The 27,596-nt window shown below is 45.0% G+C and overlaps 3 protein-coding genes across 8 annotated transcripts in view; 1 reads left to right on the top strand and 2 right to left on the bottom strand.

The window, feature by feature from the left end:
* Nucleotides 1-1,665: 1,665 nt before the first annotated feature.
* Nucleotides 1,666-9,884, bottom strand: twnk (twinkle mtDNA helicase). 2 transcript variants are annotated; one of them, XM_006630903.3, is made up of 6 exons: nucleotides 9,816-9,884; nucleotides 6,879-8,246; nucleotides 5,925-6,165; nucleotides 5,306-5,413; nucleotides 4,870-5,011; nucleotides 1,666-3,277 (listed from the first exon to the last, which is right to left on the bottom strand). In XM_006630903.3, the coding sequence occupies exons 2-6, from the start codon at nucleotides 8,209-8,211 to the stop codon at nucleotides 3,002-3,004; spliced, it is 2,100 nt and encodes a 699-aa protein (XP_006630966.2). In that variant the 5' UTR covers nucleotides 8,212-8,246; nucleotides 9,816-9,884; the 3' UTR covers nucleotides 1,666-3,001. The 2 variants fall into 2 exon arrangements, with proteins under 2 accessions (XP_006630966.2, XP_015203154.2); XM_015347668.2 differs by lacking the exon at nucleotides 9,816-9,884 and adding an exon at nucleotides 8,562-8,755.
* Nucleotides 9,885-10,091: 207 nt separating this feature from the next.
* Nucleotides 10,092-18,898, top strand: mrpl43 (mitochondrial ribosomal protein L43). The gene is made up of 3 exons (XM_006630904.3): nucleotides 10,092-10,352; nucleotides 11,589-11,695; nucleotides 17,641-18,898. The coding sequence occupies exons 1-3, from the start codon at nucleotides 10,222-10,224 to the stop codon at nucleotides 17,856-17,858; spliced, it is 456 nt and encodes a 151-aa protein (XP_006630967.1). The 5' UTR covers nucleotides 10,092-10,221; the 3' UTR covers nucleotides 17,859-18,898.
* A 2,650-nt stretch (nucleotides 18,899-21,548) lies between these two features.
* The window catches only part of sema4gb (sema domain, immunoglobulin domain (Ig), transmembrane domain (TM) and short cytoplasmic domain, (semaphorin) 4Gb), a 75,046-nt gene continuing 68,998 nt past the window's right edge, over nucleotides 21,549-27,596 (bottom strand). For 4 of the 5 annotated variants that reach the window (XM_015347838.2, XM_006630905.3, XM_015347841.2 and 1 more), the window contains one exon: nucleotides 21,549-26,234. The gene's annotated coding sequence lies outside the window, so the exon portion shown is untranslated. The remainder of the gene's footprint in view (nucleotides 26,235-27,596) is intronic. The other variant, XM_015347840.2, reaches the window with a different exon arrangement.

Here is a 27,596-nt window from a genome sequence, read left to right as displayed (position 1 = left end):
AGACCTTTCTTACAAAAAGAGACGAGGGGGGGAAAGCGGACGGACAGTGGCGTGGACGAAACTTCTATTTTTCCATAATGAAAGGCTGACTTAATCCTTATACCCAGATTTGTATTTCCCTTTGGAAAATTATACACCCATGGAAAAATATGAGCCTTGTGAATGTCTGTTGGCATCCGGTGGCACCACACCAAACCAAACTATCAGTTACTGCGGAGTTTGTTAGCTCCATTTTGTGCTTGGTGTTGTGCCTCATTCATAGTCTCTTATTTTCATAAAGAGAGGTCTCTGTACCACCTCTGGTGTTCACATTGTTTACAAATAAACTTTTAAGGAAACATCTGCTGCATGAATAGATAACCCTGTGACCTAGCTCCTAGAAGCACTATACAAGTATACTGTAGCAACTTAGAGGCTACAATCCCACAGTGGTTGAACCCATGGCTGGCCTATCTGCAGCTGTCATCCTCAGCTCCAGTTAACTAGGACACCAGCTACTCTACAGTACCTTCCCCACACTCTAGCGTGCTAGCCAGAAAGGACAGGACAATAATAACACATTGCATTTACTGTGCATTCAATAAAGAAACCAATCCAAGCTAAAAGCGTCCTATTTCATTCTCCAAATTACTTTCCAAAATCCAGAATGCTTAAGAAAAATGTGTCTTCTTCTTCACGAAAAACACTATGTACATTGCATTTCACTCTCATCCAGTCTAATCTCAAGTTTTGTTATACCACTCTACAGCACATAACATGTGAAATGTAAAATGTTCTGGCAATGACATTTACACCTTCTTTACTACTGAAAAGTCACAGCTGTGGTTCAGAGACCTGTGACCAGCCCTCACCTGGGAGTGATAAGGATATGAGAAGCCTGCACACTGTATGGCCCCACTACCGTCTGCTGTTGGCTGAGCATAGTCTACCAATCAAACATTTGTGATAGAGATTATAAACTTCTCATCCAGGCTGTGGAATCAATGCATTTTGGTATTTTAAGACACTGGGGAAATTTCCTGCTACATGATTGGTAAATCACATACAACGGACGATAACTGGAGCGAAACGCTGTGAATGACCTGCGCTTAAGAAAGCACCTGACACTGGCCTGTCTTCTGATAGGCCTCTTCCAGACATACCTTTTTACTCTTTGTGTGTGAAATATCATGTATGCATTACATACAGTAATCAGACAGTCAGAGCATGTGTTAATCGCGCTACCCAGGGTCACTGTACTGTTTTTTTTCCCCGCTGATTCTAGTACAGACTCCTTTCCCAATTGCAGGAATAAGCTGCATTTTGGCAGGTCATAGACACTGTGGATCTTCAAAATGCACATCAAAGGATTATACATTACTTTAATATTGATAAATCTGCTCCAGCAAGCTGCCAAACACAGATCTAACTTCACCTGCAACACTGTGTGGCTTTGCACAGGCTGAAGAGGCTCCCTCTTGTGAAACCATATTTAAAGACGTTTTCCTCCCAACTTCCTCTCTCTGCGTGCGGTGTCAGAAGGCCACCGGCCTCATCCCAGGCATTTCCTGTGTTCACATTATCTGAGCTGCCTGGGGATATCCTTCAGAAAGCCTGGCTGATGGCTCACCCTGCCAACACTGTGCTGGCTCTGCCCCCTTGTGGGAGACCGTGATAAAACAGAAATACAAAAAAAAATATTTATTAGAAACATTCTTCAAAAATTTACAAACGTAGATAAAAATCACACACTTTTCTTTTCACAGTTATGTCAGTAGTACATATTTTATAAAGATACATCTGGTATTGTAGGTCATCACATTATCAAATCTGCTCTTTTTGAACATTTATTTTAGCTAGAAAAACAGAAATCTATCACAACACAGCTCTAAACTAAAAATAATTTAAACATCACTGGAGTTTGGATGTTCTCCTTACATTTGTGTGGGTTTCTCCCAGGTCCTCCCACAGTCCAAGGACCTACTGCGAGATTCAATGGCTTCTGGGAAAACTGTATGTCTGTCCGTGTCTGCCCTGCGATGAACTGGCGTCCCTTCCAGGGTGTATCCTGCCTTGCACACACTGCTTGCCAGGATAGGCTCTAGCTCACCTGCGATCCTGAACTGAGTGAAGTGGTTAGTAAATGGATGGATGTGGCAACAGTATCACTGATTTCGCTGGTGCTCAAAAAGTTCTATCTATTGAATTATTATGAGAAAGCACAAAGCCGGACCGCACCTCCCTCACTGGACACAAGGCCGGAGCGCTCCCTGGACAGGATACCAGTCATCTGAACATGGTGAATATGCCCAATTCGAGGATGACCAGTGGCTTCTGGATTTAGCATTCCTCACAAACCTGACTGAACTGCTCAATGAGCTGAATGTGGAGCTGCAGGGACCAAATAAAAATGTCATCGACATGATCAGCAATGTCAACCCGTTAAAAAAATTACAAGTGTTCTCAAGTAAGCTTCTCAGTGCCAATGCTCACATTAAGGTAGGATATTCTTTTTTCTAAAATGTGGAACATGACTTGTTCACCTATAGCATGAGTCACTTGCTTTTATTTGATGTCATTTTAGTGATGGGTATCATTACTGTACTGATGTGTCCACAGTCTGTTTTCCCTATATCAGAGCTTCCAATTCACACTGGTAGAGCGTGCTGGACTGGTAAATGAAAAAGTAGATCAACCATGAAAAAAGGTTGGGCACCCCTGGTTTAAAGTAATTTCTGCACATCTAGCATACAGACAAGAAAAAGTTCAGAATCGGTTTTAAGAGTTTCCAATTAAAACACAAAGATCTTCCCAAAATACTGTTACCACAAAGGTTAAAAAAACGGGTCTTCTGTTTTGACCTCTTTGAATCGTTAGCCTCCATTTCAACAAAGACTGGTAATTACTATGAAGTTCCTAATTAATGTAATTAAAATGATACTGAGCTGAAGCTCAGAACACAGCAGTCACAGTGGCCTTGGTGTTGGCCATCGGCAGGTGGGGTGTGAATTCCTCAGCCTCATTATTGCTTCTTATTCCCGGCCCCGCCTGGGCCCGTGGACTTCGCTGGCCCCTTCTCCCGCGCCTCGGGCTCGTTGGCCTTGTTGCTCTTGACCTTGCGCAGCCAGGCTTTGCTCTTCGGGGAGGAGAAGGTGAGGGAGGCCTTGTCGAACTCCAGCGGGAAGATGCCCACGTCGCCGTCGAAGCGGTTCTTGGCCACCTGCAGAGACCGCCGGCCTGGGCTGGACACCAGCTTCTTCTCTTGCAGGATCAGCACGTTGTCCGCCTCCTGGCTGGCCTGCAGAGAGCACAACCACAGTGTCAGAGAGTGGCCACTGCTGCTCACCTCCAGCCCCGGGGGCTGAACACCTCGTGTCCTCACACAGAGGCTGAGGTGCAGATGTGGACCAATAATTCTTGATTAAGAATGCCGAGGAACAAGGGAAGGTTTATTCCGTGCTGAAAAGAAAAGAAACAACGTTTCAGCTGTGGAGCCTTCTTCAGGTGTCACACCCACAGAAGGCTCCACAGACGAAACGTTGCATTTCTTTTCTTTTCAACATGGAATAAACCTTCACTTGTTCCTTGGCAGCCTACGCATGCTGACGCAGCTACCTACTTGAACTTCTTGATTGAGAATTGCAGGGAGGTCAAACTAAATCTTAGGATATATAGATAAATGGCTATGGTTTCCTCCCACAGTCCAAAGATATGCAGGAAGGTAAACTGGCTTTATGGAAAATGGTCCTGCTGCGAGTGTGTGCGTGTGCATGTCTGTGTCTGTCTGCCCTGCGATGGACTGGTGTCCTGTCCAGGGTGTACCCTGCCTTGCACCCACGGCTTGTCAGGACAGACTCCAGCCCCTCCTGCATTGGATAAAGACGTTAGAAAATGGATGGAACGACCGAGTCCATTAGCGATTCCACAAAAAAAGAGAGAACTTTTAAAGAAAATTACAGCAGGCCAGGGTGCAAAGTTGGTTGAAACTGTTGAAAAACCATGGCTTATACTCTTCTCCTGAACTGTGCCACTCACAACTTTGTTTTGAAAGCATCCGGATTTCCATGGTTGAATCTGTGCTTGAAATTCACCGTCTGACTAAAGGACTTTTCCGTATAAACACACCTTTCTCTATAACCATGCCAACCTCCATTAATGCGCGTACAGACTGAGGCCAATCAGCTTATTGTATAGCTCAAACTTGGCTCAAATTTAGCTTTGCCATCACAAAGGGTTTTAATACTTATGAATGAAAAAAGGAAATGTCGGAACTGCTTATTATTTCTTTCTTTTTGCTGTGAATGTGGGGAGAAGGGTGTATATGTAACAAATAATTGTTACTTTGACGTGTCGTGACTGAAAGTTCTAAAGCAACTTAATGTGAAAACTGCAGTTTGCTGTGGTCTGTGTACTTTCAAATGGCACTGCATATCATATTTACTCAGCCCTGTACATTGTACGATACAAACCTGAAATCTAAAGCAATGATCGGGAACACAACTTACAAACAGAATGGAAAACAAGGTTAGTGGAAGAGCCACTGACCATAACTGCACCATGCAAACTGAGACAACCTACAGTACAGTGAGGCCTCAGCACACAGCACTGAAGGCAGCCAGGTAGCTGTACTCCATGTGTACAGTTAACAGAAGCAACTAGCAACATACACTGCCAGAGAGTTCAGGACACACCAGAGAATCGGGAATTTGACCCAAAGCTGAACCCCAATGCGATCTAAATCCAGATGAGTGGAACAGTCACCAGGACGCGGTCAGGGATTGAGTGGCATATAGAGGACATCCAAGGAAAAAACCCTTGTGGTCCCTAAAGCGCTCATCCAGACGTAGACCAGGCTCATACACCGACCAGGAGCTCCTTGCTGTGGCTCACCTTGGCCGTTCCGAAGATGGAGGCCGTCTGCAGCTCCTTGTCATCCTCCTCTTTGCGGGGATGGATGATGAGGGTCACGTGACAGCTGTTTTGGGTGGCAAACTTCCTGAAGGCACCAATAATGTGGTCCTGCAGTGCAAACCTGGAGAGAAAGAGTCATGACGATACCATGAACGGCATTAAAACAAAGGCCAAGCTTGCTTCTCAATTTCTTCCAAATGAAAAAAAAAACAATTAACATCTTTCAAAGTGGAATTTTACAATTAAGATGAAAAACCATGCCTACTGATTTTTGCCAAGTTCCCTCTTAAGAATAGATGCTACGTATCGGATCCCGGCTCACTCTCGGAGCAATACTGGCAGAACTGGAGAGACAACTTTTAGATAAAAATCAAGTCTTTTTTTTTTTTAAACTGAAAAAGGCAGCGAGGCTTACTTGTCAACAGAGAGAGACTCCTGGCCCATCATGAACTGCAGGTTATCGATGACCACGTGGCTGATGTCATACAGGTACACTGCATGGTGCATGGTGTCCAGCACGGTCCTGGGAGACAAAGTGTGTGGTCAGCACACACCGTTAGAAAGCTTGGGCAGGAGAGGAGTCACATCCAGCACATCAAGCCAAGAATCTCATCAAGCCACATCTTATAAGACGTGAAACTGACTTTGACAACATGGCCCGTTTTTCTCCAGGTGCTCAGGTTTCCTTCCACAGTCCAAACACATGCTGGTAGGTTAAATGGCTTGTGGGAAAACTGGTATGAGTATGTGCATGTTTTTATCTGTTTGTGCCCTGTCATGGACTGGCATCCTGGCCAGGGTGTGTCCTGCCTTCTGCCTGGTGCTTGCTGGGATAGGACTTTGGCTCCCCTGCGACCTTGAATTGGATGAGGTGATGAGAAAACAGACGTATGGATGGATGGAATGTCTGTAGAGATCACCAGTTCAACGAGGGCTTAATTAAGAAACAGATCTGTGGCCACAAACTGCAGAAGCAGGCCCCTGCAGCGACACAGGAAGCTGTGAGCTGTAACTATCTGGGTCTGATACGTTACTTGATGCTCTGCTGCCCGTGGAAAGTCATGAAGTAGAGAGGCAGGTCCTCGAACTTGTCAGCCCAGGAGTCGTACTGCTCCAGGCTGTCCTCCAGCCTCTGCATGGAGAACTGGGTCAGCATGATCTTGGCCAGCCGCACGTTGTTGATCTCGAAGCTGCCCCACAGCGTGCTCACGCCTTGCATGCACAGGTCCAGGGCGCACTCGCTGATGAAGGTGGTCTTCCCGCTGCCGGTCGGGCCTGGGAGGGGCAGAGGAGAGAGAGAGAGAGAGGAGCACTGTGAACCCCAGAAATCAGTAGACTCTGGCCCGCCTGACCATGCCATGCACAGCTCTCGCAGTTCGCCATCTTTCCTAAACCTTTCCAGGCCCTTTCAGAAGTTTTACACTAGAAAGAGTTCAAACACTACACAGCTTCATCAGTACCATCATCAGATCGTCAACCCAAAGTTATTTAAATCACCACATTTTAATGTGAGCACTGTTAAGACAAGGCTCTGGCTGCATAGCTGGTTATTTCAGCATTACAAGCTTTCTTCAAAAAAAGTACCTGTGAATATCTACAATTCCATAGATGACTATATTAATGTAATAACTGAAACAAGCACCAAACGTTGGTGTTATTAATTCACTCAGACTCCCTTTAAATACCACTAGGTCCCATAAGAAGCTCTGTTAACATTTAGCGGTGAAACTACACAAAAATTCAAGAGATTTTTAAAGGGGGTGAATACTTTTTTACGGCACTGTAAGCACTCAAAAATAAAGTATAACTTCTCCTGAAACCTGAAAAGAACAACATTCTGAATGGATTCTTAGTTTTTTTGTATGGAAGAGAATGCAGCTCCTCGCGGGCTGTTTCGGTGGGGTGCTACACCCTGCAGCCAGCTCTAGGCATCACGCTTGACAATACTGCCAGCGCCCCAGGCCTGGGCCCAAGCCGCCAGCGCTCACCGGTGAAGACGGACAGCTCGCCCTTGCGGTGGCCCTTCAGGATCTTGTTGAGCTCGGGGAAGCGGGTCCATTTCACCCCGGCCACCTGGTCCTTGTTGGCCAGCTCCCCGTAGACGTCCTCCCGGAGCTGCCGGAAGGAGACGATGGACTTGTGGGCGGCCGGGATGGCAGCCTTCAGGATGCGGGCGAGGTTCTTGCCCTGGGCCAGGGCCTCGCTGGGGCAGGGCTGGGCCTCTCCGGGCCGTACCAGGGAGCAGCGTTTCAGGCCCAGCTTGCGGGAGAAGATTTTGGAAGCCTCCCAGGAGCGCATGTCGCCTCCCAGCCAGAGGAACACCTTCTTGAACTGCTCCAGGTAGGGCAGGAGGGCGGGAGGCAGGCAGCTCGTGCCCCGCGGCAGGGCCACGCTGGGCAGCCCCGTTGCCTGAGTGACGGCCAGCGTGTCAACCTCCTGGCTGGTCAGCACAACCTCCGCATCCTTGCGGCCAACCAGGTGGAGCCCAAACAGGTTGCGGTACGCGCCAGGCCGCGGGAAAGTGACTTCGGAGTAGACGACCTTGTCGTTGCCCCCACGCTGGGCGGACAGCAGCTTGAGCCCCCTCAGGCTGGAGTCCCACGCACTGAACCAGGGGAAGACCAGACCCTTAGTTGGCTTGAAGAACCTGACCCCAAATTTCTTCAGGGTGGCATTCGAGATCTTGCCCATGCCGAACATCGCCCTGACCAGCTGGGTTTCTTCGTCAGGAAGTTCGGAAAGTGGCACCGAGCTTGCCCAGATCCTCAGTACCTCCCGGTGGTCTGCCTCTCGCTCCCCCTGCTCCTCTTCGCTCTCTCGGTATCCCAGCAACACCTCTGGGGTCAGAGAGGAGCAGCGCTCCTTCTGCAACACCTCCACGCAGTCCTGCAGGTCCTCCCAGCTGCCCTCCACCTGCGTCTCCTTGCAAAGGAACTGCCCAGTGGTTTTGTCGATGAACATGGAGAAGCTGTCCCTCTCCGGCCCTTCGGCGCCCCCTTCTGGCTCCCGGAAAAGGCTGCGGGCGTGCAGACAGCTGTAGCCATCGTGGAAAGGGATGTTCTTGGAGCGCAGGTACTGCTTGATGTCCGTCACACTCACTGGAGAGGCTGGTAGGTCACTGGGCGTCTTGAGGACTTTTTTAAAGGTCCTGCAGCTAAGGAGTAGCCCAGGGGTGCGGGGCTGTGCCTGCAGCAGGGAGGGGGGCCGGGGGCCTCCGAGGCTCAGGAAGGGGGCTGAAAAGTGCCTCAGTGTCCTGTGATGGAAGACTGCCACCCGGAGGACAGAGTAGGCCCTCTTCATGAACAGACCGGACCTCAGCATCAGGTCCAGCTATCGGAGAACAGGCATTGTGAAATCTGAAATTGTAAGAAGAAATAAATAATTAATACACCTTTTTGTATTAATAATATTAAAATATTAATTTTGCAAATATTTGATATTGATAGGGAGAGAGGAGAACTAAGAGACGCCTCCCCTAAGTCGAGCTTTCATATGCAAGGGGTGGACCATTAAATGATGTCCAGTGCCAAGTCCTCACTGTCAACAGTAAGCCACCTGACTGTGTGAGGAAGGCAGGGCAACATAATTTGGGGGCCATATTGACTTAATGGCCAGTGTTTCACAATCGGGATTGGTTCTGCTCCTTTTTTTCTTTTTACATCAGAGCCCACCTTTTACTCAGTGTCTTCTAATCTTCCTGGTGCACCCAGCAGGACAGCTGGCAATCAACACACACTGAAGTTCTCACTGTTTTGCCCAGACACCACAATATTTACACCACAGCAGTAGCAGCAGCAGAAAGCAGCACAGGATTGTCTTTCTCCCCCTGTCCTGGATGATTTGCTGCAGAGAGACAAGGTAGGGGGAGCACATCCCGACACTGTTGGGGACTTTTTGGCCTGGAGAGAAAGCTATTGGCAATCAAGAGACTAAGCAGACATTAATTTCTTTCTTCAGTGCGGCAGAAGGAGGCATCCTAGGAAACCAGACTGCTCTTATTCATGACAGTGGTACCCTTTCTCTTCTCTTTTGGGACATTTCTTTTGGTTTACTGGAGACTCTTCTTTGTTTTGAATGTGTATCTAGGGTCACTGGCCGTGACGCACGTGATAAAGCAATCATTACACTTTGTAATCGGGTGTACCGGTTGCCTAGCAGGTATAATAAAAGTCCAATATCAAAATATTACTGAATATATATTATTTTTATATCTTAAAAACTTCTGCAGGACAATCACTGATAAAGGAACTCTGTAGTAGAATTTCACTTATTCTGGACGAGAGCTTGGGAATGTTCTTAATTCTCTATTTGGGTTGCCGCGGAATTAAAATGTCAGCGACTACGTTTTTAGTAGCTGTCGACAAAGGCAGACCCACAGCTTCACGTTAACGTCTTACTGTACCTCTGATACTACAATTGGGCTTCTCTAGTAACCGCTCTCGAGTAAAAGGTAACGGTATTATTACTCAAAAGACGTCGTCTTGCACACAGAGTGGACAACTCCACTGTTCCAGAGAGACAGGCAGGACAGAGGAAATTATCTCGCTGATATTAATAGTAAAAATGACTAAAACTAAATATTATGTATCAAATCGCTATATTATTAAATTATACACTTAACAAGCACAGGTGCATTATGTATTAATTAAAGGTCGTGCCTTCTCTGTTCTTCACTGCATATATTAAACAGCAACCAAAGAAAGAGCACCATTATTTTATGTTTAAAAAAAAACTCGGTGTACATTAACAATCGTAACATCTGAAAACAAGACTGGAATCTAATTATGATATGCTCGTGGTGTGTAAAAGCATCTAGCAACTCCTCCCAAAACAGATCCATACATTAAGAGTTTCCCTTTCTTTCTTTTTTTTTTAAATTAAAACACTCAACTTATCATAACCCGTTTAAAAATACAATAATTCACCTGATCTTGTTCCCTCTGCAAGACAGAAAGACGCGCGGCGGCTACACCACGCCGGTGTGCTCCAAAACACCTCCGGGTGCAACAACGATCAAATGTTCGGGTTTTTATTATTGTCGGGAGACACGAAGTCAATGAATCACTCAGTAAACACAAACTTTCTGTATGAATATTTGCATTATTTGTTTAAGTTTTACAAAAATAAATATCCTAACTTTAATCTAACAGTGAACAAACGAAACTACCCTTAAGAGTCAGGTAGTCGATGCAGTTGTCCGGAATGAATACGTGACGTACTTACTCGTACACATGTAACTGGGGTCAGTGTGTTGCTGGTTATTTTCGCTAATCACAATCGTAAACTTGATGCCACTCAAATAGTCGCCAAGGAGTCTTTATTTTTTCGACAATGACTTCGAGAGGGACTCCAAGTCGCTTTCTCAAGAGCGTGCTGCAGAACGGCGTGGGGCGCTACGTGTGTCAGCTAAAGCGCCTGTCTCTCGTCTTCTCCAAGGTCGGGCAGAGCTCACTAGGGGCCAGGTGAGGTTACCGCAGTTACAAACTTTCCCAATCTGAGCACCCGTCGGTCAGGGCTGATCAACACAGCTGCATCGGACTGTTCCCATTCGTGTCCCTGATCCGTCTTCTGCCTGCCCCACTTGACCTGGGATTAACGGGCCTGCCGCACAACAAAACTTGGTCTGTTGGGATATGAATCTAAAGGACACATCCCAGTAGCGGTTTATTTCTGCTGTAAAATGCACATAAATAATTTTCATCCCAGCGTGGGTGATATCGGGAAATATTTCATAACTGCCGTGCAGTAGGCGTGTGCATTCTTTTATTTAAAATAGTATGGCACAAAACAAGTTAGTGGCCACAGGCGTTTATTATGTCTTGCCAGCAGCCATATCACTCTGCAAATCACAACTGGCAACCCACTGAAGCTAAGCGGGTGTGAGCCTGGTCAGTACCTGGATGTGAAACCTGCTGGGAAAAACTAAGGTTGCTGCTGAAAGAGGTGTTAGTGGGGCCAGCAGGGGGCGCTCACCCTGCGATACATGTGGGTCCCTAATGCCCCAGTATAGTGAGGGGAACACTATATTGGCCGTCCTTTTGATGAGATGTAAAAGAGAGGTCCTCACTCTGTGGTCTTGAAAAATCCCAGGGCGTTTCTCGAAAAGAGTAGGGGATTGGCCCTTACCAATCATGGCCTCCTAATAATCCCCATCTATGAATTGGCTTCATAACTCTGCTCTTCTCCCCACTGATAGCTGATGTGTGGTGAGCGTTCTGGTGGACTATGGCTGCCGTCACATCATCCAGGTGGATGCTGCACATTAGGGGGGGTGGAGGGGAGTCCCCATTACCTGTAAAGCGCTTTGAGTGGAGTTTCCAGAAAAGCGCTATACAAGTGTAAGCAATTATTATTATTAATTATTAACACAGACGTTTCTTTGTGTCTCTACTGTTGATATACATAAAACAACAGAACATTGTATCTAATTTCATTCGTTTTAAATTTTCTGTTGTATTTAAAAGTGCCTTGGCTAGTTTAAGAATGTTGTACATGTTTTATTGTCTGCAATGGGTATTTGAAGCTAATTTAAAAGCTGCACATCAGCGGCTTCAGAACTTTTTTTCAGAACTGCGCCTTTTCCTGCATTTTCCTTTGATAGACTCGGATGACTGCAGGGGGGATCAGATGTGGTTGGAAGGGGGTGTGCGCATCCTTGAGCTGGCGTTGATGAGAGACCTGTGCTTGTTTTTCCTTAGAGAGTATATCGAAGAGGGTGTCGTGGACTTCGCCAGACAGAATCCGGGCATCGTGGTCTACGTGTCTCCTCAGAGCCACACAGTTCCCAAACTCGTCGCGGAATACCGTGAGTGTCCGTGTGGCGCACAGACCTACTCTTCATGCGTCTAGACATGTGCACTGGCTTTGAAGGAGTACCTGGCTCAGAACTATAAACAGTTACAGCTGCTTATGGAAAGATAGGTATGAGGCAAGGCATTGTCAGATTGCACTCTTAAAGCCCAAATAGACTAAGCATCGTTTTAAATTTGCACCGATGTTTAATTTGAGTTCTTGTACGTCACCCTCAGTAAGGAAGTGTGATAAGCCTGAACTACCATTAATTATGTCTGGGTTTGCTGATTTATGAGTATCAAGTAGATTCTGAGTACTTTTACAACAGAGAGTCACCACCAGTGTGGCACTGATTGAGCTCTGGCTAGTGTTTCCCTTTGTAAGTGTGTGCAGAACCAGTCTGGGATTTGGGGCTCTCAGTAGAGGGGTTACTCAGTTTACAAACAGTGAAACACAGTCCAGAGGTCACAAGTAGAAAACGTGTGGAAGTGCATTTAAAACCAAGAACAGGAGGCATTGCTTTACACAAAGGGTTGTGGGGGGTTGGGACGAGCTGCCCAAACATGTGGTTGAAGCTAATACTCTGGCTTCTATCAAAAATCACCTGGAAGAAATCCTGGGATCAAATTCACTACTAATTACCAAAGCAGTCCAGATGGGCTCTCACATGTTACTTTTCTTATGTTCTTATTTCTTCATATTGAGGGCATCATGCCTTCCTCATTTCACACCTCTCTTCACCTATCCTGACTTCACACTTCCCGATTGGCCTCTCTTTCTGTCCTCTGTTCTTGCCCCTCGCTCCTCCTCTCTCCCAGCTTTTGTTCTCCCTCTACATTACGTTTGCCTACTGCCTTGTCTTTCTCACACTTGAAGAAGGCCCCACGGCCGAAACGTTTTTTTCTTTCTTCTCTTTTCAGCATGGCATAAACCTATTACTTGTTCCATGTGAAAACTAATGAGACTGAAGTAATTTTATTTAAGTGTTTGATTAAGTGGACATAACGCCAGAAAACATTGTAGCTCTTTCAGTTTTACCCTCTCTCATGGCACTTATTTTTGTTCCTAGTTATAGTTTGGCAGTATTCATCCAAATAATGAGCAATAATAATTCCCTGCATTTATGAAGAACATTTCATCCTTGAGCACCATTGCCCCACATAACAGGAGGAGTAGATTTAGAAAGTGCTTTACATTTTTGTAATCTTAAAAGTCTGTTTTCTTCACAGTCTTCATAGCTAAATTTAATTTGAATATGTTGAAACCTTCTGACATTGTTTAAAAGCCCATTCAATTTTTCACATGCTCTCAGATTATAACTGAAACTACTCAGTTTGACTCTTAAATCTCCAAATAATTCATCCTTTCTTGACATCCCTGTCAAGTACCAGATGACTATAATTAGTCAGGATAATTAGGGAGGATCATCTGAAGCTTGTATTAGAAATGGCCTGAAAAGAGAGTCACCCTCTTAAGGTTTTATGTAAAAGAAGTTTAAGGAATTTTAATGAACTGGTATTATCTGCTTTTAATAAAACAGAGCAGCATGTCTCTCATCCCGTCAGTTGAAGTGTCTGGGATGTTTTTGTAAAGATTGTTTTAGCAATATTGTTTTCAAGCATGTACAAATGAGAAGATTTAGAGTAAGAATCACAGCAGCCCTTGGATAAGCCCTGAGCTGTCAGCTTTAAGTAAAAGAATTTAGCTTGTCAAACCGCCACGGCCTCTGAGACATCCCACTGCTTGTAGAAATAAAAAAAAAATACATACAAGCCCTCAGACATTTTAAACGGAGTTCTTACAGCCATTAGTTGTCTCATCTCTAAATCAGGCCTAAGAAATTTTTGAATTTTGTAAAAATTATTGATAACCAATCATTAACCTCTCATTATCCATTTTAGGTTATTTACAAACATAATTTTATGACAGACCAAAAAACAAATGGTTAATTTACAATTAATAATAGACATTTTGGTCACCCTAGTGTGTTTTCAATAAGCTGATATTTAATAATGCTGATGATTTCAAACAGCATTATTATCTATACTGTTCTGTCGATGTGGGGGCAATTATCCAACTAAACCTCCTGAGAGCAGATACTGCTGTTGGGTGGATCCATCCATTCACCTTCTAACCTTTATCCAGTTCAGATTAGCTGCTGGCGCAAGGCACGATACACCCTGGATGGGACACCAGTTCATCACAGGGCACACAGACACACTCATACTAGGGCCAGTTTTTCCTCCTGTGGGAGGAAGCCGGAGTAGCCAGAGGAAAAAAAAAAAAGGGAGCCCATACAAACTCCACGCAAGCAGCACCCAAAGTCCATCCCTAGGATTGATAAGCAATGCTAAACACCTCGCCACGAGGCTGGCCGCTTAAACTTAATGACAGGAATAATCTGAAGAGTGAGCTGGAACTTCACACCTTCGGGGCTGCAGGCATCATCAGTTGTGTGATTACACCTTTCTTGCCTGCCTCTGTCACCTGATCTAACTGCCCCGTCCTGTTTCACTATTCCTAAAGCTCCAACAGAAATCAGTTTTTAGCAATGAGGAACGTGAGTCACTTTTGATCCACTAGGTGGTGCACATCACACAGGCCACTCAACCCCGCAGTGTCATTTCTCTGTTTGCTTTTGAAATGTGCAGCTGTGTGACACTGGACTCCCATTTGTCTAGGGATTATAATATTCAAGGTGGACTTTTTCTTTTTTATAGGATATTCCATTAGATTTCAGTTTCAAGTCTGGAGTGTGTGTAGCCTTTAACTTGGACACACTGTCCCATAAACCAGGACTTACACAATTGCTGCATTTTAGAAGTGCTGTATTTTTTTTTCAAACCTCCTTGAGGAGCCCCTGAGGCTGTATGTCTAGACAGATGGCTGATGGGGTTGTCGCTAGCTCTCTTATTGTCAGAATCCCTTCCCAACAAGTAAGGGGGGGCTGTCCCAGTCTGCCCCCCCCATGAAACTGATCAAGTAGAGTGCCGATCTGGGTTGCTTCAGATTTCTTCAGGTGTGTCACAGGTTGTGTCCCAGTTTACGAGAATGTCTGTGTTTCTCTCGTTTGTGTTGCAGCTCATTACTTAATCTCAGCACTTTGGCTAACTAAGCCATTTAAGAGCATTTGATTTTGCATGGACCTTGTACCTAGTGCAGGGCTCCCCTCATTTAGGGGCACTGTTTTGAGGACCAGACTTCAGACTAAGTGCAAAGAATGAACCTCCCGCTGCCCATCAATCACAGCCCCAATACTTTACCTGGACTCTTCAATAGCCCAGAGCTGTTTCTGGGTTCCTGCTGGATTTTGGCCTCTGTATGTTACTTGCAGAAATTGGGTCAGCGTTTCGATTCATTCCAAATGGAGCTAAAATTGTAGGAAGTGATTAACTTTCTCTTCAGTAATTGATTTATTGCTATAGGTTGGCAACTGTTTTACTGTTTCACAGCTCTGCTGCAGACTCTACACAGATCTGATTTGCTTGACATCTTGGCAATGTAACACGTACAGCAGGGTGCCTGTGAAGCCTTAAACTGATTGCAGAATACAGCTAAAAGAGATCTAATTAAGAAAGTAGTTCAGATAAGTGTTCATTAAGCCTTTGTAATTAAAAGCTCAGCTGGAAAGCAAACCGGAAGATGCAGGACTTGGAAACCCTGCTGCTGAACGTTTTGTGGCTTCAGAAGAAAGGCCTTCAATTTGGCCCCATTAATCAAATCATTAAGCCAATTAAGTTAGCGGAGCTGCAGGAGGATCCAACAGCAGAAGACCCTACGGCCCTCCCAGGCCAGGCAGGCCAGCTCCCCTCGGTGGCGTGTGTCTCTAACCTCTCGTGAAGAAGGGTCTTTCATTCCCCCGAGCCTGGCGGGTGGACAAGGAATCAGATATTAGTACCTCTTGCAACCAGTCTGACAGCTAATTATTCCCGAGTCACTGCGTCAGGTGTTCACAGAGGTAGGTTGTTCCGTCTGATATGAGCACTGGTGGTAAGGGTCTGAGCAGCCAGTTTTGGGTTTCCATCACCGTGGAGCAGAGTGATTTGGTAAGGGAATGTCAGAACACTCAACACTACCCAGAGCCTGGTGCTAGACAAGCAAGCACGTTTGAATGTAGGGGAATTGCACAGCTTCCTTGTGTACTGCTGTGTCCTAGGAATGTTTTCCAGTCGTCTAAAGCACTGGTTCCCAGCCCTGGTTCCCGGGAGGACCAGTCTGCTGTTTTCATTGTGGCTGAGCTCTGCCTCTCCAGTGCTGACTGATGTCTAAGCAAGCAAGCAGATCAGTGAAGTCCTTTGTTAGACTTCTCTGGGTGCTTTGTTGTACCTCTCACCTTTCAAAGACATTCTGGCTGGGATTTTTGGCGTCTCTGTGTTGCCCCTGTGTGTCTGTCGATGAATATGTGCCCAGATCTGGGCCAGTGTCTGGGGTTTAACCCCTGCTTGTGCCCTCAGCTTCTGGCATCGGCTTTAGGCTTTGACCTGTGATGTGAAGAGGTTGATTCCTGTAAATGGATCGAACACGTATATTGTGCTGATGGTCATCAGGCTTGGTCATGTACTCACCTAAGAAGTGTATAAAAATAGGAAGTTCCCATAACTTCCAAATGCATCCCACAAGAGACTGCAGTACCTGCAGGATTCTGGCCAAGTCAAGGGAACGGACCAACTTAAACTTCTTTAGCAACGGCTTTGGTTTTCTCGCTCAGTCTTTATCAATACTAATTCAAACTTGTTTTGTTATTTGAAAGGTAAGGTTTGTGGCAAAGACATTATCGTCATGTTGCCTAATCTTGTCTGATCTTGGAAGGTGAGGAAATTCAAGCTGCTGCTGTAGTTGGGGCTCGTGGACCAGTAGGTGGCGCTCCTCCCTGTGGACCAGAATGTCTGTAGCAGTTTCACAAGTATGGTGATGTAGAACACTCTGCTGTAGGATATACTGGCCTTTGGAGGGGATGTTAAACTAAGGATCTGTATATTTGTCAATCAAAGATCTTCCTTAATTCACCGGTTAATTCATTCTCGCTCTTCCCCTTGAGCTGCTGTGTGTCACCAGGTGGGGATGAAGTGGGTCCCCTCCTAGATGTGAAGCACTTTGGGTTTTTTTTAGATGAAATTATAATCAGGGTGCAGAGTGGAATTAACTTAGTCTGTAGACCTTGCTGTCACAGCAAATGTTTGTTTATATTAAAAGTCAGAACAATTTAATGAGAAGACGATGACTTTCTTTGCAACACATGCATGGTCCTAAGCATAGTGCCCCGAGGCACCAGATCAGTGCAGTGAGGCTTGGACGCCCATGTCCTTTCCTGAAGAACACCAGACATCTGAATGTAGAAGGAACATGCAAGCTCCACACAGACAGGCACCCAAGGCAATAATCGAATCCAGGGCGCTAGTGCTTTGTGGGAGCAGCATTACATCATTATGTTGACTTCTTGAAAATGTTAGAAGCTTTGGAAATTTCCCGGAATTACACAATTTTTAGTTATTTTTGTTAATATTCCAACTTTAATTGCATAGTCAGTGGATTTACACTTAATACCCACAGTTTACCACATGGTCAGTGAACTCAGAATTGTTTTTAATCAATGATTAATGCATCGTCATTTATTATGTATATTATTAAAATAATTCAAATAATAATAATTGTAAAATTCATTGTATTCATTGGGTGTTTTACTGCTCTCTAGAACTGTTGATGTATTCTGATTTTATTTTTAAGACCTTTGAGATGTTGGTTACCTTGAAGACACCCTTTTTAAAATAAAATAGTTTAATTTCAAAGATCAAATGATTGTTACCTAAAAGAGAAGTACATTATGCAAGTCTCAAGTTTAATTGATCTGTTCATTTAGCGCCATAAACCGTACGCACATGTATGTGTTATATGTTAAATGTGTAGTGAGGTCCATCATGGACTGGTTCTGGTTCTGATCACTGCGCTGTTCTGTCACAGTGAACGGTGCGGTGAAGGAGGAGCAAATCGCCAGCAAGACGTCTCAGGAGATCGCCCAGCTGATCACCAAGCTGACCGGGCAGTCCGGACTGGAGGTCATCCGAATCCGCAAGCCCATCCACACCGACAGCCCCAGCATCCAGGGCCAGTGGCACCCCTTCACCAACCGGCCGCCTGCCCTAGGAGTGCTTCGCCCGGGGGACCGGCAGACCCAGTGACCGTGCTCTGCTCTGCAGTGGAGTGGACTCAGGATCAGTCTGCTGCGCTGCTGTTTGGGCCATCACAGGTTTCATGAGCTGGAGGTGGCTGCTGCTGCTGCTGTGTTTTGAGTGAAAGTTCCTAGGCAGGCAAAGATAAAATAATTCCTGTTCGGTAAGGAGCTTCAGGGTGGCTCAAGCCATAAAGGCACTCATCTGGAGATCTGTTTGAGCTCTGATGTGATGTGGAGTCCTCACTGGTTCCAGCGTGAGTCCCTGCTCTGATATTTCCCTAAGCAGCAGTGCAGGTGACCCCCAGCTGCTGGGGTTTTACAGCACACACAGTGACCCCTGGGTCCTGTGCTCACTTGTCTCCGCAGAGCTCACAGCACAAAGCAGTGCTGGATATGGCGCTGTCCTTCTTCCTGCCGAGCTGACTGACATAGTGAAATTTCAGGATGGGAGGGCAAGAAAAACAACGATTTGAAACTTAATTAAAAAATCTACTGAAACATCTTAGCTCAGCCCTTTAATATGGACAGTTCATGCAGGTGCTAACAGCTGGTAAAGCCTGAAATGGACCACAAACCGCTGTGCAGTGGGAATAATAACAAGCAATGAATGATGTAGCTGCTCTGCTGCATGATAAGCAGGGTCTCGACAGTGACAGTGAGAAGACTCCTTACAGCAGTGCTTACCACAGCTGAGGTTCCTGTGCTGGCCTCCACAATTTGTCTCCTTTTTTCTCTCTGTGAAATGTTTGGTTAATTTTTTTATTTCAATTATATCTTTAAGTAGCCAGCACACTGGCTTCATAATACTTTCTTCGAGGTTAAAAAAGATGCAGTCATTGCCCTTTATGGCCATATTTTTAAAAACATAGAACAAGCATAATGTTTTTATAACCTAATCCCTAAACTATGTACTCTGACAAGTGTTATGAGCAGTCCTGCCTCTGCTGGTGTCATGAAAGATTATGATACGGTTAAATTTAAAATGTAACCCCGATGAAGGTGTCACGCTGGCTACATTCAAATAAAGCATACGTCGTACTTTGGCAATAGTATTTTGTTGTCTGCCCCTAGACCTTTCTCTCCCTGTGATGAATGGGTCACTCTTTTCCAAGCAGGTTGTCTGCAAAACACCTCGATCACATCCAGTGTGGCTTGGGACAGCAGAAAATAAAAGTGCAAAGTTAGCGGTGCCGGCAAGCCGTCTTCCATTTCTTTTGTTAGGAATGTTTGTCCTGCTTTGCACGGTTTGTGTGGCTGGGATGTTGGTTGACTACAGTGCAGCTCTTCAATGACCTGATGGATCATCAGTCTCTGCCCTTGTAAGACTGGGGGGTGCAGTGCCCACCCCCCTCACCTGTGTTTCAATTCATTACTCGTTCCTGTGGCTGTTTTAAATAGTGGTATAATATATATATAGGCATTGTTAATAAGACACGCTTTCATGGAATGCAGCTAATGTGAGTGGTGCCTGGTTTTAAACTCACTTTCTTTCTTAAGAAGGTTTTTAAAATGAAGCCATTATGCATCACGTTTCGCCTGCTTAAGTGATGGAGTGGTGCTTCTTTTATCCCTGTTCAAATTCTGACATGTTTGAAATTGTTTTTAGCTTGCAAGCCTACTGCACTGGTGTTCTTCTCCCATCAGTGCAGTGGGGAAGTGGGAGCCAGGGGTTGAGTCCTTCCTAGGGGCTGTGTTCCTCCAAAGAGTGTATCCGCACAAGGGGCATGTCTAACATTCCAGGTCTCCTGCTGATTTAAAAAAAAATGTGCTTGAACCACATGATGGTCTCAACTGTGTGTCTCCAGCAGGACTGATTGACCTCGGCAGGCACAAGCTGACCTCTTGAAATTGAGAGCACTGGGCTCACTACTTACAGGTTGTTTTAAAAATGGCAGGATGTCAACAAGAAAAAATTGAGGCATATAAAGATTGAATGTGGTGTGGGTTGTTTTTTTCTTTAAATGATAAAAGCATCAAATGTTAAAAAAAAAGCCAAATTGAAAAAGCACGTAGAATGGAACTTTTTTTTTTTCTGCTCAGATGGTGTCTGTCAGGAAATGACAGATTCCATAAGTGGGCTAAAAGTAATTTTGTTTGACTGACTTTCAGGTTCTTCCTGCACAGCAGGTTCCTGGGGCGAAGGTGCAACAACAGGTCACGTCAGCCTTCCCTAAATAAAGGAGCTTTGTTTTTTTTAGATGGATGTGATGCAAGCGGGGGGGGGGGGAGATTAAACAGGCAGATAGTGCCTTCAGAAGAGGACAAACCGTGGGCAGATGATGAATTTTGGTTGCTGTGCACAGCAGCAGGAATTGCTTTGAGCTGGAAAAGCTTGTCTGTGGCATCTGCTTGTTTACCGGTTTTACAATAGCAGGTGTGTTGACATAAGATGTAAGAGCTCATCCAGCCAGGGTGTCAGATTTGATAGCACGGGCACGCAGCTTGTTCCTTATTACCACAAACCTTTGTACCGGCTGTTCTCCGTGTTCCACGTCTCTTTCCCTTCCTTGCCACTCAAGTCCCCTGGTTGGCATTTTCACTGTTAATACTGAAGACGTGCGCTGGATTCATATTTTTTTATTTCTTTTGACGAGTTTGAATATGTGAATCAGGTCCTCGGTGGAATCAGGAGTCTTTGTTGTTTAAGATGAAAAGATTCCATTCTTTTAGCCTATCACTGCAGGACAGTCCTTTATATCTGGGAACGTTTCTGGTTGCTCTTCTCTGGACTGTTTCCATGTCTTTTTGGACATGTAGTGTCAGCGCAGTGTTCTGAATGAGGTCTTGCTAGTGGTGAAAACGGCAGAGGTTCTGGCAGTGGTGACTGGGGGGGTCCGAGTCGGGCTTGACAAAGCGAGGGAAGAGGGCAAGCACCAGTGACTACACTCATGCCACCTCCAGGGATTTTTTTTTTTAACGTGAGTCTTGACAGTTTGTCTTCTCGTTCCCTTTAGCTTTTGGCGATTCTGGTGGAAAGGAGTACGTGGGGGAGGGTGGGTAGGGAGTAATTTTCTCCCTCGCTCACAGCTTTATTAGACCATGTGGAAAGGGGGAGGGTGTGCTTAGCAGAGGCAGAATTTTAGGGAGGCAGAAGCTATCGCTCGGCCTCCTTTAGCATCGCCATTACTGACAAGTGGCAACAAAAATTGTTGGCACAGTGGACACTTTACTGCACTTTGTCACCTTAAGAGCTTGAGAATTGCTTCCATCACCATCAAGTACATGAAGTAACCTCTTTGCTTAGGCCACATGTGCAGTGAAGGGCAATATGAGGATGAAGGTTTTGTTCATCTAATGTCCAGGAGCAGCGTAGTGGTTTGAGTCCCTGCTGTTATATATTAAGGGAAGTACTTTAACCCCCAGTTGCTCCAGTCCACCAGCTGTGTGAATGGGGACTAGCAGTGCTGGGAGCAGGCCCTGACACAGACTGGTGTCCCATCCAGGAAGGGAGTCATGTGATTGCTGTTAACTTAATGCCATGGCAACCAGGGTAAGCGCTGGATCAATGTGGCTCAAATATGTAACTCTTTTTCTAATGTCATTCACCAAGACAAAAACCCATTAGTTTATGTGCTGTGTTTAAACAGTGATGGGCATTTCATTCTTTTTTTTTTAAATAAATAATTTGTACCCTTATGTTCTCACCAACTGATACAAATTTTCACACATTTTCACAAACAGAAAACAAGACACAGAATTGTTTTTTCAACTTTATTTTACAAAAGAATACATCTCTCAGAAACATTAAACTTCTCTTACAGGAACTTTCAGAAATTTAAAAAGTCTTTTCTTGCTTAGAAACACATAACCTCATTAACAAATCAACTTGTTAAAAATATCTTCAGAAATAGTACCAGTTATAAAAATCTCTGGCCAATGCCCTGATCATTATTGTGCCATAAGAAATGCTTTTGTTGTCCGAGGTGGGGGTGGGGATGTCTGCTTCCAGTTTTTGATGAAACAGTTGTGCTAAAAAGCTCTATCCTACAGGACTCCCAAGTGTCAGGGGAAGATGGAAGAGAAAACAATGTGGATGTGTACTATCTTCCAGAGCCTCTCCTTCCATTATTAATACTTTAACAACATTTATTCTGAAATTGTGTCCTTTGTATCCTTGGTTTTGGGTCGATCTAACTTGAATAGCATAATGAAGTAGGGAAGGAGTGAGTGGTCCTGTAGTTTAGATCCCTGGGTGCTCTGGGTGCTTCTCTTGCCCACCCTGTGTGCCTGATCTGCTGGTGGACTACTGATTTCCCAGGCTGCAGTACACAAGGGGCCAGACACCACCAGCCCAGGATGGTGCACAGTACGTCTCTCCCAGCTGCAGCCTTTAGCGGGTCCTTCACTCCACAAAGTGGACGGTAGGGTGAGAGGGTGTTAATGTTGAATTGCTTTTCGTTTTGCCAATTACAATTTACCAAAAACTGGGAGTTGGTGTCACCTTCACATATGCAAATATTGCATCATGGTTGTCCCCACATATTCCTTGTGCATCTGTCGACGCGCTTGCCAGCACACCAGACCACTCTGACCACGACTGTTTGTGCGAAGGAGTTTTTCACATAGCCGTGCTCTTTTCCATCCCAGAGCTTCATCACAAAGGTCACTGGAACTAAATTATCGGCAGGCAGGAGGCAGAGCGGGTACATCACACGAACGCTCTAAAGCCACAGACTGCTGAGCTTATTAGTTATTACCATGCAGGACGACGGTAGTAAATTGTGCTGCCACAGATGGAGCATATTTCAGCTGAACATTCCACAAGATTCTGTGCAGCAGAACATATTTTCTAGTGCAGGATAACAGTATAACTATTTCATATAAAGAGCATATTTAAAAAAACGTGAAATAAAACTTCACAATCACATACAGCAAGGTACGACAATCTCATCCTTCGATGACACAAATTCTTGCCCCACTGACTTTTTGGACACAGCAGGAGATGGCAGGAGCTGCTAATGTGGGCTTAAGAGTCATTGCAGTAAACTTGCCAGTTTCAATTTTTTCTTAGGCCAACCAATCCTAGCTGAGATCATGAGCATGAGAGTTAAGCAAACAGATTTCTGTTCTGTCTCTAATCTAGGGTTAGGCACAGCTGCATCACGCTGGAACGGTCTTGCAGCACGTGGTCTTTGTGAGCAGAACGCAGCGTGCTTTCCTCTCATCAGCATGAGTGCTCATTGGCCTGTTTCTCACTCTTACGAGGGTCATCTCTGGATCCTTCTGAGTGGAGCTAAGCTGTTGGGGGTCAGTACTTGGCTTTCAGTGAGCTGTGATTGCTTTAACCTGCCCCATGAAGCCTATCCTCAGGTCTATGGTTGCCTGGGGCATCATGGGTGTTGTGTGTCCTGGGACACTCAAGCACCCATTAGCTTTAGTTTCCAAAGCAGGAAGATGAACCACATGGTATCAAATAGTCTTCACGGAGTTCTCATATTTGTAATGTAATAGCATAATATAGCCTATGTTTAAGCATATATGTTAATATTATTGCAAAAAATGTTAAAATCAAAATTGATGATGTGATGGTGTTTCAAAAGCGGAGGGTCTTGTTGGGTGACATGCAGGCCTGCACACAGCAGAGTGAATGCCAGCTGTCCTGTCTTAAGTGCACCAGCAAGCATCTTCATCAACGGAGTCTGCAGGAGCTCATGGAGGGCTGGCACGGTTTCCCATAGCAACGACTTCAAAATGACAGTGGGAGTTTTTCTGAAACAGCACACATCTCTAGTCTCTTCTTTCATGCAGGGTTGCAAAAAACAAGGGCAACTCTTGTGACGTTCCCTCCAACGTACCTCTAGTAGATGTTTTACAGTCTTATATTTAAAAATGAATAAAAGGGCAATTGGGAAATGGCATAGCCATAGCTTCATTAGTTTTTGTCTCTATAAATCTAAGGTGGCACTAAACTGAAGACACTTTCTCTAAAGCTCATTTTTTCCCACTCTTGACATGCTACCAAGAGACATGCAAGTTCTTCTCTCTTTACAGGTGTTTAATTAAATTGTATTAATGCATTTCAGAAATTAACCCCCTTTTCAGCCTATTGTGACAATGCTGTGCTCTTCTAGAGTTTTGGTGGCCCATTTCCAATACTTTCCTATACATGTAGCTCTCTCGTTGGACCCTGGGTAAAACCGAGCAGACTTCACCCTTTTCCTGATCACAATCTTTGCCTGGTGGAAAATAGTTTTCCAACTTCCTTATTCAGTGGTGCTCAGTCCACTTTCTTCGCTCTTTTCTCACTACACTATTCTCCACTACTCTTCTGCTGACTAATCCTGTTTGGCCAGAGGCTCTATACCAGCTCATGGTGTCCCCACACAGCAGCAGCTGGTTTCCTATTACTGCCCTTTCTTCACTCCTTCAGCTGCCGTTTGTCTGAAGCTCTTCAGACCGTGAAATGATTTCCATTAGAAAGGTGGTTAAGTTCATAGAGAGCCTTCTCTTTTCCCTCCCGTGTAGAGACTCTTCCTCCTTCATCTGAGGTGTGAAGATCTGTCAGTGCTGCCCTGCTAGGCTGTCTCTCACTCCTCCAGGTGCTGTCAGCCGTGATCTAGCAACCCAACACTATTCCTCAGCATCGCACTTCTATACCACTGAGCCTGGAAAACAAGCTGCCACGCCACCACCACCCCAGAAGCTGTGACACACCTCAGTACAGCAGTCACCACACCTTCCTCAAGTTACACCTGAGCTCGTTGGGTCTCACAGGCCAATCCTTGTCTAGCAAGAACCCCTGTGAAGCTCTCACTCTCCTTCCTGACTGGGGTCGAGATGTAGACTAAATCTTTCTTCGAAGCTGGACACTGATTACCTTTAAGAGGGGTGGCTAATTTCATAGAGATCCAGTACCAACAGCTTTTTTCCCTCCTATGGAACTCCCTTCCCTTTATACTTACATAACCCAGCTTTTGAGCCTTCCTCATAGAGCCACCACTCACTACATTACATACATGTAATGAATTTTCACTAGAAAAGCATGCCATGCCCATATTGCCACTCCTGCCCATAATCCCTAGCACAGCCCTTTTGCCTTATTTGTACAGTATAATTTGTTGTGTACTGTACTCGGTGTACTTGGTGTATTACCCATTTTTATGAGACTTTGTCTCAAAATATCTTACCCTCCTAGCACTTGTCAACTTGCTGTATCTAAAGGTAAGAACTCTTGACAGATTATAAATCTCAATATGAAGCCAGACATTATGAAAAAGATGAACAGGCTGAACACTTCAAGGACACATCCTGTTGCCAAATAGATTTGCTATATTCTCGGGTCTCAAATCCCTTTTTCCTTTATATTTTGTCTTAATTAGCACTGTTTATTTTAAATTAGTTACTGTTCAATACAATAAATGCATATATGTGTACTATAAAATTTCCTTTCTTTTCTCTAATTTATCACTGTAGTGTCTCAGGTCACCATACCATATAATTACTGCCTTTAAATTATTAGGAGATTCATTTTCATTTACCAAATTTTCGCTCAGCAGTTTACCTTTAAGAAACGCAACTCTGAAAATGAGGATTGGGGGTTTCCTGTAACATAAATATGTGCGTGCAATGTGCTATACGCATCCACACAAAATGGGCTGATCCAGCTTAAAAAGCAGGCACCAGGCCTGAAGGAAAAGCAAGTTTCACTGTGGCTAGCCTTTGTGGTCGGCTCTCGGCTGACGCAGCGATGACTCACGACCCCCGTGCGCCTCCTCGCTCAGAGAGCAGGGCGCCTGCTTCAGGTTCTGGCAAGGCAAGGTCATCCTTTGCCGTACTCGGGAGTCAAAGCAAAAGAACTAGCAAGCAAGATGAAGTCTGCCACCACAGTCCATATCCAAAGAATTAGCCCACACTTATTACATAGTGCAAGTCTATGCGCAGTATCCTGTAAAACAAGCGTTATCGACAATGTTGAGCGTGGGGAGGGGGGAATTTCTCTTCATTGCCGAGTAGCACATGGCTCATATTTATTGCTGAAGAAGGGTGACATTGCTTAAGAGTTTATTTGGAATCCCAAAGTCACATGTTTATGACTGGAGTTCCCCCAGTGAGAGGAACAGCTGCCCTGTGATCATACAGGAAGCCCTGCTCTGGGGCAAGAGCCTCATCGCCACCAGGGTTTCCATGTCTTGAGGCATGCAGTAGTCAGCAGATGGCCATGCTGACTCCAGCACAGCGCGTGTGAAGGACACCAAGGCCGATCTCCTTCTCCCTGGAGAGACAGGCGATGGCAGGGTATTGGCTGGGATGAAGACCGTGAAAGGCCTCAACAGGATCCTTGTCCTGCTTCCTTCAGTACCCTCATCCCGTCCACCGCTCTGAAATCTCCTCCTCCAAAACACACAGCTGGCACAGAACAGCCACTTTGAATATCCAATACTGTCTTTGGGAAAAAGAAATCAAAGGTTTGCATCAGAATAATGTATTTACTACAGACTTGCCATCTTATTCACCCAACCCTCTTGGGGGAGACCTCCCTGTTCACCCAGACACCTGTCAGTCTTTTGTAAGCAGAGAACAGACATATCTCTCTAGCTAAGCCTCCCTTAAATGATGAGACACTGCTACTTCCGTTTAGTCCAGATTACTAGGAGGTACTCTGTATAGGGCAGCACTGTCGGTTTCTGGGTTCATAAAGTTTAAACTCCCGGTCCCACTCATCCCTCACCAAACCAGTTGATAACAGAGAGTGTAAAGGAAGCTCTCTCTCACACTTCATCACTCTTATTTCCCTACAGTTTTCATATGATTAATTCCTTTTAGTCAAGCACTTCAAGATACAACAGCATGATAAGAAGCTATTCAAATTAGCATGCGCCACAATGACCGTCCGCCAGGATTTAGGAGGGGAAAAGGTTTCAGTATCAATTTGACTATCCCGTGTAAGACGTTTCCTGCAAAAAGCCTTTTACTTAAAACAGTTTTGCATTTGATAAGGACCAAAGACATGACTCATGAAGCCATGCGTATCCTCTCCAGAAAAGTGAATCATTTTCTTTCAAGCTGACAAATGTCTTGATTAATCAATTCAACTCTCTCAGCTGCCCTTCAATTTGAAGTGTTAATCACTTTTGTCTGTCTCATTTTGACCTCTAAAAATTAAGAAGCCATTCCCTAACCAGAACCAGGATGGATCCTCTAATGGATCGACAGACCATCAAGAAACACAAAAGAAACATTTTGATGACAGTTGAGTTCTGAGGAGACTAGGAAGTCCCATGTGGTTACATATAGCCAAATTCAAAGTCCAGGGTTGACCCACAGGGAAAGTTAAACAAGATACATTACCATTCAACTTGGCTAACATCCATACACATATTAATTCTTATTAATATTAAAGTGTTTTCTTGAATGAATCTTAAGACGAACTGAGCTGAGAACATGCAATTCTCAATGGTTTCCTTTAGCGCTTCAATACTGTTTGGTTCTGGGCTGTAAATCCGGTGTCCTTCCCCCCTCAAAAGTAACGTTTCATTCCGTCAAGTTTGCGTAGTCGAGGCAGACTTGCGATAACCCAGTTTAACTTTTTCCTCTGGCTTTTCACCTGTCTAACTACATTACTGACCTGCAGGAGCTGAGCGAAAGATTGTATTCCATCGCTCTAAATAACTAATATGTATGATGTATTTTTTTAAATTTTTATGATGATCATAAACAATCAAATGGTTGCATGGAAAAAAAGGTGTGGGGACCTCCTGAAGAAAGCTGGCTGTGTGATCAGCGCCTCCTCAGGAAGAAAGGGACA

The sequence above is a fragment of the Lepisosteus oculatus genome, chromosome 4 (genome assembly GCF_040954835.1).
Source record: "Lepisosteus oculatus isolate fLepOcu1 chromosome 4, fLepOcu1.hap2, whole genome shotgun sequence".
NCBI classification, from domain to species: domain Eukaryota; kingdom Metazoa; phylum Chordata; class Actinopteri; order Semionotiformes; family Lepisosteidae; genus Lepisosteus; species Lepisosteus oculatus.
This window is presented reverse-complemented; position numbering and strand designations above follow the sequence as displayed.

Excerpts from the sequence above, each read along its gene's own strand:
- mrpl43 (XM_006630904.3), top strand. The coding sequence starts at position 10,222 with ATGACTTCGAGAGGGACTCCAAGTCGCTTTCTCAAGAGCGTGCTGCAG. Across the intron at positions 10,353-11,588 it reads CAGAGCTCACTAGGGGCCAG|AGAGTATATCGAAGAGGGTG; the intron begins GTGAGGTTACCG and ends GTTTTTCCTTAG. Across the intron at positions 11,696-17,640 it reads CAAACTCGTCGCGGAATACC|TGAACGGTGCGGTGAAGGAG; the intron begins GTGAGTGTCCGT and ends GTTCTGTCACAG.
- twnk (XM_006630903.3), bottom strand. The coding sequence starts at position 8,211 with ATGCTGAGGTCCGGTCTGTTCATGAAGAGGGCCTACTCTGTCCTCCGG. Across the intron at positions 5,012-5,305 it reads GAGTCTCTCTCTGTTGACAA|GTTTGCACTGCAGGACCACA; the intron begins GTAAGCCTCGCT and ends CTTTCTCTCCAG. Across the intron at positions 3,278-4,869 it reads CCATCTTCGGAACGGCCAAG|GCCAGCCAGGAGGCGGACAA; the intron begins GTGAGCCACAGC and ends TGCTCTCTGCAG.